The sequence below is a fragment of the Eupeodes corollae genome, chromosome 3 (assembly GCF_945859685.1).
Source record: "Eupeodes corollae chromosome 3, idEupCoro1.1, whole genome shotgun sequence".
Classification (NCBI taxonomy): domain Eukaryota; kingdom Metazoa; phylum Arthropoda; class Insecta; order Diptera; family Syrphidae; genus Eupeodes; species Eupeodes corollae.
Genome location: NC_079149.1, coordinates 16,957,287 through 16,971,121, shown reverse-complemented (window position 1 = coordinate 16,971,121; position 13,835 = coordinate 16,957,287). Strand labels below are relative to the sequence as shown.

General features: G+C 30.2%; 1 protein-coding gene across 1 annotated transcript in view; it reads left to right on the top strand.

Annotated features, from left to right (window-relative positions):
- The first annotated feature begins 2,671 nt into the window (after positions 1–2,671).
- The window catches only part of LOC129952714 (ornithine decarboxylase antizyme), a 41,271-nt gene continuing 30,107 nt past the window's right edge, over positions 2,672–13,835 (top strand). The window contains 1 exon segment of the mRNA XM_056065504.1: positions 2,672–2,900. Coding sequence (XP_055921479.1) covers positions 2,875–2,900 — 26 coding nt within the window. The 5' untranslated portion in view covers positions 2,672–2,874.

Sequence of the window (13,835 nt, the reverse complement as noted above, 5' to 3'; positions counted from 1 at the left end):
TCTTACTTCGAAAAAATGTTATCAAGCTGAATTTCAGTAGAAAGATCCATTTGTAAGCCCTCAAAAGCAAAACTCATTAAACTTATTGTTGTCCACTTATTTTCAACCGAATTAATATATTTTAGACTAAAATTCTAGGATTTCAAAGAAAAGTTTTCGGTAAACGTTGTAGATCATGTAATTTTACACAAAAAATTCGAAATTATTAAAAATGTAGTCTATTTAGTCAACAAATATAATAAAATAGAAAAACACAAGCTTCAGAATGATAGCGCAAGAGAAACGCCACTATTCTTCTTACATTGTGTTTAACTCCCAAAAAGTTTATTTTTCACAGCATGATCTGAGAACACAATTATTTATAAATTAATAAGTTGATGAAGCGACGAAAATTACTAAAATTTTCAAACTATTATACCAAGTTGCCGGCGTATGGGATGGAAGTAGTACCTCTAATTTCTTTAGAACGAGCAAAGGCCCTAAAAAAGATTGCGTTCTGGGCGCTCTTCTTTGTGTCTTGTTCTTAAATGACCTATATTTTGAACTCCCAATCGGAATACATGTGGAAAGAATCGGTATAAATGATCTTTTGTGTGCTGATAATATTGTAATTTAGGCTGAGAGTCCAGCATTACTTCAAACAATTATAAACAAGTTCTTCTTGAAGTTAATATTGAGAAATCTGAAATTGTTGTTTTTAGGAATGGAGGCCGAAGAACAAAGGTTTAGAAGTAAAAATAACAAACCAATATAAATATCTTGGCGTCGTCTTTACATATAATATGTCTTGGTCTGAACATCTGACAAAGAGGTTTGCAACATCAAAAAATGCAATCAACTCAACCTGGTCTAAGTTCCTGAAAAATAAGTTAGTGCCACAGTCAGCTTAAAGTCCATGACTTAGCCTCCAGATCAATTATGTATTACTGTGCTCAAGTATGGAGGCAAAAAGAGTACATACAATGTGAAAAACTCCTAAGGTTTTTGTTCAAAAGATATTTCAACGTACCAGATAATACACCAAACTACGTTATAAACATCATAACCGGTCTCCAAAATGCGTTTCTAACTACCTTAAATACACTTGAAATATTTTCAGTACACCCAGCTCTAGATTACCACGCATACTTTTATCCGCAATACTTTGCAAAAATATTTATTGGGTCCAGGAATGTTGGCTTATGCACTATGTGTAATCTTGATGCAGCTGAGAACACCTACCGCTTCGTCAGCATCTGTCTTATTTTAAATTCCTACCGGAGATTATTTCTAGGAGCTGAAACAATAAATCGCACCGATTTTCTTCATATACTGAATGGCAAGTGTTATTCATAAATCTTTACAAATTCCTAAAATATGCACTTAATTATCGCAAATTAATTGTTAATAAATATAATATTTAAAGTAAATTCAAGCCAAGTAAAAATATAAATAGTAAAACTTTAACCTGACTGACAACTTTAACAAGTTTTTGTCGTAACTAATTTTGAACACCAGCATTATCTTGTTTTTATAACCACTTTTTTAAGAAAATAAAATGTATGTATGTATCTATCTATCTGAAGCTTGTACTTTAATAAGTTCTCATGTATTTTTTTTGTCAAAAAGAGTTAAAAGATCTTCAAATTTCAAGTTTTTCATCAATTTGATTTAAACGACAGTAAAATTATTAACACTTAAACAATATTTTGACGTTTGACATCTAAATAGAATTTTCGAAAGAAAAAGAAACTTCCAGAAATAAGTTTTTAAGAATTTATTAACCAATCTGTTAACTAAGAAAGTTAATACAAAATAAAATAAACAATTATTTTTGTATTGAGAGTGCGATTTTGATTCTATTTGCAGTACTCAATTCTATATTTTTCTTATTATTATTTGTAGACTATAATATTTTTTGCTTAAACCTGAAACGCTCACAAAATGAATAACATCTTGGAATAGTGGAAAGTTAAAGGAATCCCGTTTACCTTTGTTCTTATTTTTTCTATAAAATTCCAGTTATTCCTGTGCTGCCATTTTATATTATTAACGTACTAGTTTTGCATTTCGATCGACACAATGCCATTTTAAAATTTCATAATTCAACATTTAAAAAATAATCATTATTTTGAAAACTAAAACCTCTGTCTTACTTAAAGCCAATGGTAAAAACATTCAGCTCATCAGTCATTACATAAACACTGATAAGTTTCAACTAACCCTATAATTGTCAATTAAATATCAATTAACACACAATGTTATTTCATAGTTTTGCCTTATAACAATACAATTTTCAATGTTCGTTATCTCTATGCGACCATAATTCCTAACTGATCTTGATAACATACAAACAAAATATTATATATTTGAGATAATACAATCTAAAAAACTTACTTAAGCAACAGAAAAACACTTTTCTGCTCAGATCAATACACAGCGTTATCCGTGCTTAACATTATTTTTATACACAAATTTAAACAAAAATAATCCCTAAATCATTAAGATAAGATAAAATAAAACAATAACATAATAAACAAAACAACAATAAAAAATACCACTTTCTTAAATACAACAATACAAAAACGTACTAAAAGAATCCGATAAGATAACGCCAAAGTGGCATTCCCAATCCGAATAAAGAAAGAAAGATTTTCTTTTATAAATTAGCAACGTCATCGCTAACTGGAATATCAGTTTCTTAACGGAAAGCAAACCAACTAGTTCGCTGCGGATAAAATCGCGAAAAGTTTTTTTTAATTTAACCCAGAAAAAAGTTTCAAATCCTTTTTTTCACAAAAGTTAATTTGTGTGTTTAAAAAAAAATAAAAATCCTTGTTTTATTTTTTGTGAATTTCTGTTCAGTTCAGTTCAATAAAAAAGAAAATATTAAATATGCCTTCAAACATGAATAATAAACTGTAAGTAAAAATAAATGAAAAGTAGTGTTGTTGAGAAAAAATAAGAAAATTTAAAAAAATGAAGTGATGATTGGTGGAGTCGAAATTTTTATAAATTTGGTGAAAAAATATATATTTCGATTTATTTCGATGAAGGTTGTTTTTTTTATGGTGGTGCTGGGTGAGGGGAATTGGGGAGGGGTTAGTGGGGTAGGGCGGTGCGATGGTGGATGATGAGTGTGGTAAAAGGATATGGACATGGAGAGGTGCCTCTATGATTTTACGTCATAGCTCATAGAAAAATAGAAAATTTCCAACTGTCCTCCCTTTTTGACAGTTATTTTGGAAATCTTATAAAATATGTATATGTAAGATATAAGGAAAAGAAAAAAAAATGGACTAATTATTCTACGACTGACTGTTTTATTATTGTAAGTAAAATTAAAACAAATGTTTTTAGTTTTATTCAATTCTTTGGTGTATTTTTATTTTGATTTCACGAAGAGACAAAGCAAAAGTACTTGAAAAGTTTCCATTCCGAATTCCGATTCCACACCACACACGACACGGCCGCCATGTTGTTTTTAGTCGCCATTACATGTTTTTATTTTATCTTTATACTAACTTAATATTTAACTCGTGTTCGTTCGTTTCGTGGTGGAGAAAATAAAATAGAAAAGAAATATTAAATACACCGTTGTCTCTCACGAGACAGGTTTATTTACCCTTTGCCTTTCGGTTATCCCGTATTCCGTGTACCCGTTTAAATTCCTTCCACCAAACCAACAACAATCTAATGGGATAAATTATGTTGTACATTTATAGAACATATGAATTTATGTAGGTACATAAGTTGATTTTAAGTACATACAAATAATTTCATATTTTCATTTTTGTATTATTTTAAAATTCAAACACGAGGTTTAGAGAATGTGTGTTTGAAATGGAATGGTAAGTATTAATAGATTAAATCGATGATGAAATTGTTTTCTTTTTGTTTAAATTTTAAGTTTATGCAGGTTCTAGGGAGAGTAACCAAATTACCACAATGACTTGACTAGCGAAGGAGCTCAAGGTTACGATTGCAAAGCCCTCGTGTTAAAACAATAAAATATGTACTTCATCTTTTTGTTTTATTGTTTTTATCTTCATAATTTACTTATAGTATAGGTACACCTAGCTTTGTAGGTTAGTACCTACAAATTAAAACCTCATGTTAGCAGAGGTATAATATAGGTATATGTAAAAAGAAAATTAAAAGAATTAGAATGTTCTAGGTATTTTAGAAAGGTACAGATGTACTTAAATCACTTTTACTTTTTATGACAACTTGTTTTTCAATTTTCACTGAAAACGAATCTCAACCTACCAAGAACTAGGTACAATCCCCTTTAAACCTTATAAAGTAATAGAAATACCTACCACTATTGTTTTTGTTCATTCAATTCTGTAATACCTACGTAAATACCTAAATGCTTAGAGGATTTTGAGTAGGTAATTAGTAAACAAATATTGGGGTTCAATGAAAAACAATCGAGTAAACTATTTACGAACATAAATGAGTTCCATAAAAAAGTAGAAAGATACATAACTTAATGGATTATTCGTTTTAACTAGTTAAAATTACTTCGACAAAATCTGGAAACTTATTATAGCTTGAGCGTGTCGCACTCAAAAAATGCAACTTGTGGGAAAAGAGCAAAAAGCCTTGAAGAAAGTGTAGTTTTGAGTAATTTTGATTGTATTTCTCACATATGTATTTCATTGGAAATTTTTTCTTAAAATAAAGTGACTTTATTTGAAACGGTTTATATTAATAGTTTTTTTTACTTAATCTCAACTTTTGCAAATTTTGAGTTAGGTCACTTTCGTTCTAAGCGTGCAAAATCATAGGTTGTTGAGGAAATTTTAAGACTAACATTAAGTCAGTGACCCAAAAATGACTGTCTTTGTGATTTTCGTTAGACAAATTATTGCAGTCGTATGACCGTTTTGTTTAATAGTTATGGGAATTTTTTGTTTATGTTTCATAATTTTGTATGGAAAAGTCAGTAATATATTCATATAGGTATACCTATAGTGATAGAAAAAATAATAGAATCAATCTTGGTTTGCAACTTCTATTGCAATTAAAAGCGAGTTGGGAAGAATATGTTAAAATTAAATCAACTCTATACTTTAAGGAAAAAAATATAATAATATTAAATTGTACATTCAGGCCCGTTTGCTCATACGGATCATAACTATTTAAGTTCCACACAAGTTATTAAGTTCTGCTTAATGGTTTGAACAGAATTCAAAGTTTGACATAAATGAACCTAAGTAAAACTTATTTAATGGGGAAGAAATAGTAGGTCGTAACACCTAAGTCTCACTTAGTAGATTATTTTGTTTGATGCCATTTCAGAAAATTGTTCTGTCACAAAAAAACTAGTTCTTTGTTCGAACTAAAATAAAATAATAAAAATGAATTTTGAATTGGCCGATTTGCTGGAAGATGATGTGGAGGTTCTTGCATTGATTGAAGTTCCCTCGACAGGTTTACGATACGAATGAGTACTTTTTTTGGCCTTCTATAGAAGATTAAAAAGATGACTTTCCATGTATTAGAATAAATCGAGAAGGATCTACACCGCCCTTATTTGATACATGACATAAGAAATCGTTGAACAAAACTTTACGTCTTCTAGAAATAATTCAATGGCACCCATAAACCAGCTATTGGTAGCTCTACGATTCTTTGCTAAAATCATTAATCTTTTAAGTATTGCTGATTTTGAAGAGATGCATGTTTCAAGAATAGTTTTAGGAGTTGCCAAAGGAATTGCAAAGCTGTATAGGAAACATATCTATTTAAATTCCATCTACATCATCATTGGCCACCTTCCTAATTTCTTTTTTATATCCTTGGTATTATTATTTGAGTGCTTCAACGCATTGAAGCATGCTGAATCCGAATGGGAATTAAAATTCGATCTTATTCTCTACCAAGCTGTTTCTTTTTCCTTCCATCATCATTTTATGTGTAACTTTTACTAAGTGAAACATACAAATTTTCTTACAACGAAAAATAAATGATGTTATACATACTTAGAATTTAAGATGAACTTAGTTGTGGCACAGATTGAAGAAGATTATCAGCAAACGGGCCTTAAACATAAGGAAATAATTATAAAAAATCTCACAAGTATTTTCCACTATTTTAACCTCGAAAAGTTAAAATAAACGAATAAACAATTACACCTTTAGCTTTGTTAGTAGGTAAAATTGCACCTTGTACCATAGAATTAATTACACTGATACATATTGTGGAATTGTGGAATAGCGTCAAATTTTTTTTTTAACCATAATATGTAAGATTTAGTTTTTGGCCCTGGAGCCTTTTAAGTTCAATTCAGAGATATTTCATTATTTTAAAATCAAATAATTTAGATATGCCTTCCATTAAATGTGTTGATAATACCCTTTCAATAACTTTTATGAGTGCTTCGGTTCGTTATCTTGCGTGAACTCTCATTAATTGAAATGTCCCCTCAAACAAAAGGCGTTTTTTTTGGTGCTTTGAGTTTGGATTTAGTCCATAGCACATGTTTTCCTTTTTTTCAAAAAATTTGCTCAGCTTTGCAAGTTGAAAAAACTAGCTTGGTGCTTCCGCCAAAATCTTTAACTGTCTTTGCTGTGTATTTGGGATCGAGTTTAGAAATCCATGATCATTGAATTTCTGTAAAAATGGTCGGGGATTGAAATTAAAGTGAGTCCAGGTCACAAAATCACTTCATTTTCCTTGATATTTCGATCAAGGACGAACTTTCGATATAAAAAAAAAATGTAAAATGTTAATTAATTCCGTGTACACCCGTTTTTCAAATATCATGGTCACCGATTTGGTGAAAAAAACTTAGTTCAAGTTTTAAGTTTAGTAGCGCAGTCCAAACACTAAACTGTAAAAATGACAGTAATTCCATCAAATTTAAACTAATCAACATAAGATTTTCAGTAAATGTTTTTGAAATTACATTGGAACTTTGAAAATCTATTTTGTCGAAAATTTTCACTAGATGTAACCGAAAACTTAATTGGCAATGTTTTGGTTCTTCTTCTAGGTATTCAAAGTATAAAAGTTGTTTTGATTTTAGAGCTACTCATCGTAAACTCCCTGTAAATCTACCAAATCATGACCAATGATTGATTTATTTTATGGATCTGAACACTGAATTTATAATCCCTAAAACTTGGCTTAAAAATGTTGCGACTTAAAATGACCTTAGAATCAAAGTCCTGTATACAAATTAAAAAAAAATATGCTTGTTTTTGTAAATATTAAACAAAAAACCTGCAATAAAAATATCAATCAATAAAAAACAAATAAGTAGGTAACTAACCTATTTTTAGGGTATATTTTGGCACGTGGTACTTAGTTAAAGTCAAAAGAATCGAAATGTAATGATTGAAATCATAAGTAGGTACACATGGCTTACTACTTAATATTTATGGCTTCAGAAAATACAAAAAAAAAAACAATTTGAGATATTTCTCCAAATGTAACACCTACTAACAAATTTCATAATCTTCGTACTTGATCTAATTTCGATCTATAAAAACAAAAACATGAATTCATTTTGCTTCTTATCTAATTTTATAACCCAAAAATTAGTTCTTATCTTAATAAGTACGTTCCTGTAGATATTTATTTTTGTTTAAAGTTATAATTCGAAGAATAATCGAAAATATGAAGAGACTTAAAAAAAAGGAAACCCACGGGCCGACAGTTCGTTGATAATAACAAGTTTACGAGTAGATATGGATAAGAATTTTCAACTTATGTAATTAGGTAACGTAAGCATAGAGTCTATAAATGTGCTTTATTTAATTCCCCCTTATGTATAAAAAGGCGTAAGAATTGATTATATGTATTATTAAAAATGTGAAAAAGTTCAGTTAGTGAAAAGCGACAGCTTATTTTAAAGATATGAAGCATTTGCAAAACCCATTTCTTTGCTTTTTTTTGATTTTGATGTAAGCCACAATGATACTCAAATATGTCTATTGTTTTCATTGATAATCTTTCACCACAACATCAGCTTAACGAAATTATTCAAAGGATTGTAGACCATTATTTAGGTTAGGTTTAGTAAAATATTTGCATTCAAACTTGTAATTCCGTAGAATAAATTATTCTATACTTGAATTTTAATCAACAAACTTTTTATATACATACGTCTCTGCTTTGATCAAAAAGTCTTATTTTTAATTTATATAAGGAACGTTATAGATACAATTTAGTTTGTCTTTTATCTTTCATCTATTTTTGAAGATAAATTCAAACCGTGTGAGTTAAACATAAAGGACTTTATATTGATGTTATTGAAAGAATTGATATTAACCAACCTACCTACAAAAAAAAAACAAAACAGGTTTCCCTACTTAATCAGTTTTGTTTACTTGTGACTCTATTATAACTAAATATCTACATATTCAAGTCAGAACAGTCAAAACATTAATAAAACTATAACTTGATGCAGATTTTAGTATCTTTTTAAAAAAAGATGAACACACAATGACAATTTTAGAATACGTACATCATATGATTATTTATTTTTGTATTCTATTTGTACAGCTATCTTTGTATGCATACTTTATTTTGTTCCACGTAATAATGACGATACTTATATCTTTAGAACTTGCTTGTTTAACATTCAATGGAAAGTTACTGGGATCGTCGTCAATACGATGATAGATAGGTACATACATACATATATAAGTCTACATATCATTTTCAAATGCAATGACCGCATTTTATAAAGTGACACAATGCTACAGATAGATACTTCACATAAATAATATATGTACATTATGTATGTATGTAATGGGTGCATAGATAAATGATGTTTATAGGGAGGTAGGCATTTGTTTGAAGAACTTTGAACAAAACAGACGTTATACATAAATATAAATAAAGAGTAGATACGTAGTTACTTACCTTCATATAAACTTAAAACATAAACGTGTTATCGCTTTATTAATGTTATCGAATCTTTCTTTTTATTTAATAAGCATTTATTTTTTAAGATTATTATTTTCAAGACGTTTTTATTTTATATTTTGGACTTTGTTTTGAATAAGATTCGACTTTTAGGTTTATTATACCAGCTATAGAGTGTTGAAATTTCAATTAACGTAATTATGATTCTATGAATTTTAACTAATCAGTTGTTAATTTACCCGAATTCGATTTAAACTTAAATTGAGCAATAAAATTGAGAAATAGAAGTGGATATTTAATTTTTAGTTATCTTTGAGTATTTTAGATACTAAAGCTCTATTTCGTGGAAAATGTTACATAGATATTGCTGTAGTCAAAAATATAGCACCACAGAACATCATTAACTATATGAAGGAAAAGAACTTGTTTTGTGCTTTCAATACAGTTGCCTTCTGTTCAATCAATTAGCTTTTAAACCTTAAAAAATTATACAAGAAATAGATTTTAAATCCAATATTTTTTAGAAAGCGCCGTATCCAAAGAACATCTAACAAAATGAAAATTACACCTTATTAAATTAATTTTGGGTATTTCTTTTTCAATTAGTGGAATTTGTGGTTAAAATCAATATTTGTTTGCATTTTCTTTATTTTGTATTACAACTGTAGAACGCATTTGTAGAATTTAGAGACCAGAGAAATTTGGCTTCCACGGACACATCTGTCATTACCTCAGGTTAAAGATTTTCAGTTTGATTTAAATCTGGTGACAGCAAGGTATTCAATAACATCAGTTGTTTCCCAGAAACATTTCTTGGCTAGTTTGCTGCTATACTTTTTGGTATTTTTCCTGTTGAAAGACCTTCCAGTATCTATGCATTGAGATTTCGGTCATATGAAAAGTTTAAAGACCTTAAACGTATGTCCACTATTAAAAATGTGGCCTATTGTTGTCCTAGTGATCGATAACAAATGATATTAATGTCCTGACACAAGATTTAAAGTTTCAAGTATTGCGTTTTGCAACTCGGTACTCCGTATCACTGAGTAATAACCTACTTATACTTTTATTTGTTACATAATTTTATAAACTAGGTAGCTATTAAAAAAAAAGAAAACATACTTTTTCTTCTCTTAAACCGGCCAGCGGCCACGCACATTCAGGTGAAGTAATGCTAATGACATTATTGGGAATAATATACAGTACTGTGCAAAACATTTGTAACTAGAATCTCCAACATAAAAAACAAACAGCCTTATCATGAATTCCATCGTAATCGGAAATTTTTACGAATCCCGAAAAACTGTATCATGAAATCCGTTCGTAATGCAAAATTGTATGAGATTTTCCACTACGAACGGATTTCATTACAGTAAAATTCTTTGTATAGTTTTCTAAACTTTTTTGATACTATGTTATGATTGCTGGAAAAAAATTAACACTCTTTACTTAAACAAAAAATAATTACCTAAACATTTGCAATTTAGATCTCTTAATCAAATTTCAAACTATTTTTTTACTTTAAGGCAAGGAAATGTTAATATTTAATTGCGTACCTTTATTTTTTATAACGGCTGTATATCTTCTGGGCATCAAAGCTATAAGATTATTAATAACCGCTTTTGGAATATCATTCCACTCCCTCTAGATTCCAGCGAATAGATCACTTTTGTACCTACAAATGTTGCTCCCAATTCTTCTCTTCACTATTTCCCACAGGTTCTCTATTGGGTTTAGGTCTGGAGAATGGGCTGACCATGGTAAAACCACAATCTTTTTTTCTGTAATGCACTTTGTAGCCAACTTTGACTTATGTTTGGGATCATTGTCGTGTTGGAACGTTCATTTACCATTTACCTTACTTGGCATAAGGCAGTATGGTGTTACAAAATATGTCTTTACAGTCTTATGCCTATAAGTATTTTCTTTATTATGCCCTCCACTAGTCGAATTGGCTGATTCGTTGGCCAGAAAAGCAGCCCAAGACCAAAATTGAACCACCTCCATGTTTGACCGTCTCTTTAGTGTATTTTGGAATTAGGCTATTACCTCTTGGCCTCCTGACATGTTGTTGTCCACCCGATCCGTGCATATTGAACTTTGATTCGGCAAAAAACAAGACCATTTCCCCATTTTTTTTTGGGACTCCAATTGAGATGAGCTTTCATATTTTTTAAAAAATAAATTGTTCTTTTCCTATCTGAAAACGACCCATTCCGGCCTGCAGTACGCGGCGTCTGATAGTTGATGGGTCAATGGGTAAGCTAAGTTTAATTTATGCTTCCGTGGGAGAAATTTGTTATTTTTCATCAATCATCTTTTGCTGTGGTGCTTCGAGGCCTTCCTCCTCTATGATTCCATAACACCTTTCTACTTTTGATGATGCTATAAATAGTTGATTTTTGAATGAAATAATTCTTTGACATTTCCTTTTGGGATCCTCCTTTTTTGAAATTACTCAAAATTCTGGATTTTTTATCCGATGAATATTTGCTTCCCGCTATTTTTAAAACAGAATTTTTTTTTTTAATTTAAAATTTATCTTTAAAAATCGTTTTATCGATCAAAGTTCCGGCGATCAAAGTACAGACGAAAAGAGAAATGACTTCTAGTTGCAAATGTTTTGCACAGCTGAAATTATTATTGTTTTTTGTAAAAGCAGTGCATTTGTAGAATTTTCCTTTAAGATTATGAACAGTAAGGTGCAATACAAAAAATTTAATTGGAACAACTTTTATATATGCAAATGTTCGTTTGTTTTTTTTTTTTGATAGGCGGTGATAGTTGCAAATGTTTTGCACAGTACTGTACATACTTTTTGGACAATTGCCTCTACTTAAAAAATATTTTATTATTAGAAATTACCTCAGGAGATATATTATGTATTTATTATTATGTTGTTTTTTTATTTATTTAAATATTTTATACGTTTTTGCGTGGCGACACGAAAATGAGCTTTTGGTGTTGAGAATCATACGTTCCTACATTATAAACATTTTACTTTAACTTCAATGACTTCCTAATTACTTAGTTTGAATAAGCTTTATGCCAGTGTAATAATTTAAATTACATATGTATATCATAGTTTAGTCATATAATAAATGAAAAAAAGATAAATTTAAAATAAATATATTACTAAACGGTGATTTTTTAAGAGCTTGAGAACTTTTAAAAAAAAAAACGCATAAAATTTGCAAAATTTCATCGATTCTTTATTTGAAACGTTAGATTGGTCCATGACAATAATACTTTTAGGAGATAATTTCATTTAAATGTTGACCGTGGCTGCGTCTTAGGTGGTCCATTCGGAAAGTCCAATTTTGGGTAACTTTTTCGAGCATTTCGGCCGGAATAGCCTGAATTTCTTCGGAAATGTTGTCTTCCAAAGCTGGAATAGTTGCTGGCTTATTTGTGTAGACTTTAGACTTGACGTAGACCCACAAAAAATATTCTAAAGGCGTCAAATCGCATGATCTTGGTGGCCAACTTACCGGTCCATTCCTTGAGATGAATTGTTCTCCGAAGTTTTCCCTCAAAATGGCCATAGAATCGCGAGCTGTGTGGCATGTAGCGCCATCTTGTTGAAACCACATGTCAACCAAGTTCAGTTCTTCCATTTTTGGCAACAAAAAGTTTGTTAGCATTGAACGATAGCGATCGTCATTCACCGTAACGTTGCGTCCAACAGCATCTTTGAAAAAATACGGTCCAATGATTCCACCAGCGTACAAACCACAACAAACAGTGCATTTTTCGGGATGCATGGGCAGTTCTTGAACGGCTTCTGGTTGCTCTTCACTCCAAATGCGGCAATTTTGCTTATTTACGTAGCCATTCAACCAGAAATGAGCCTCATCGCTGAACAAAATTTGTCGATAAAAAAGCGGATTTTCTGCCAACTTTTCTAGGGCCCATTCACTGAAAATTCGACGTTGTGGCAGATCGTTCGGCTTCAGTTCTTGCACGAGCTGTATTTTATACGGTTTTACACCAAGATCTTTGCGTAAAATCTTCCATGTGGTCAAATAACACAAACCCAATTGCTGCGAACGGCGACGAATCGACATTTCACGGTCTTCAGCAACACTCTCAGAAACAGACGCAATATTCTCTTCTGTACACACTGTACGCATTCGTGTGGTTGGTTTAATGTCCAATAAAGTAAACTTGTGAGTGCGAAACTTGGTCACAATCGCATTAATTGTTTGCTCACTTGGTCGATTATGTAGACCATAAATCGAACGTAAAGCGCGAAGCACATTTCGAACCGAACACTGATTTTGGTAATAAAATTCAATGATTTGCAAGCGTTGCTCGTTAGTAAGTCTATTCATGATGAAATGTCAAAGCATACTGAGCATCAAATACTAATGCATGAAAATCCTAACCTCAAAAAAATCACCCTTTATTTATTATTATTAGGAGAATTAATTAAAACAAATCTAAGAAAAATACAAAGTAATCTCAGTAATTCGACATAAACGTGCCAATTATGTATTTCTTTCTTGAAAATTCTTCATTACAATAATTACAGAGATAATAAAATTTAACGAAAAATAACTCTTCAATATTATCATAACATGTTTAACTCAATTGGATAACTATAAATTATTATTTGCACGATGATTGTAATAATTTATTGGTTAATAAAAATTCTTATTTACGTATTACGTTGCTCGTGATATCGTTTAAATATTATACAATTTTTTATTGTGAATTATTATTGAAGTACAATTCATTATATGAATATATGGAGTGTCATATTTAGCCAATTTAAATAATCATTGCCGAGTATACCAACAAGCAGACTTCTATTAATGAAAATTAAGCAAAACACTCCAAATATATAAAACGGAGGAATATAATATATCTATCTATGTATGTACAGATATTTTATCAATTAATAAAACACTATTTAGATCTTTAAACGAACATATTGAGAAACTTGTTTGCTGATATATATGTATGTACAT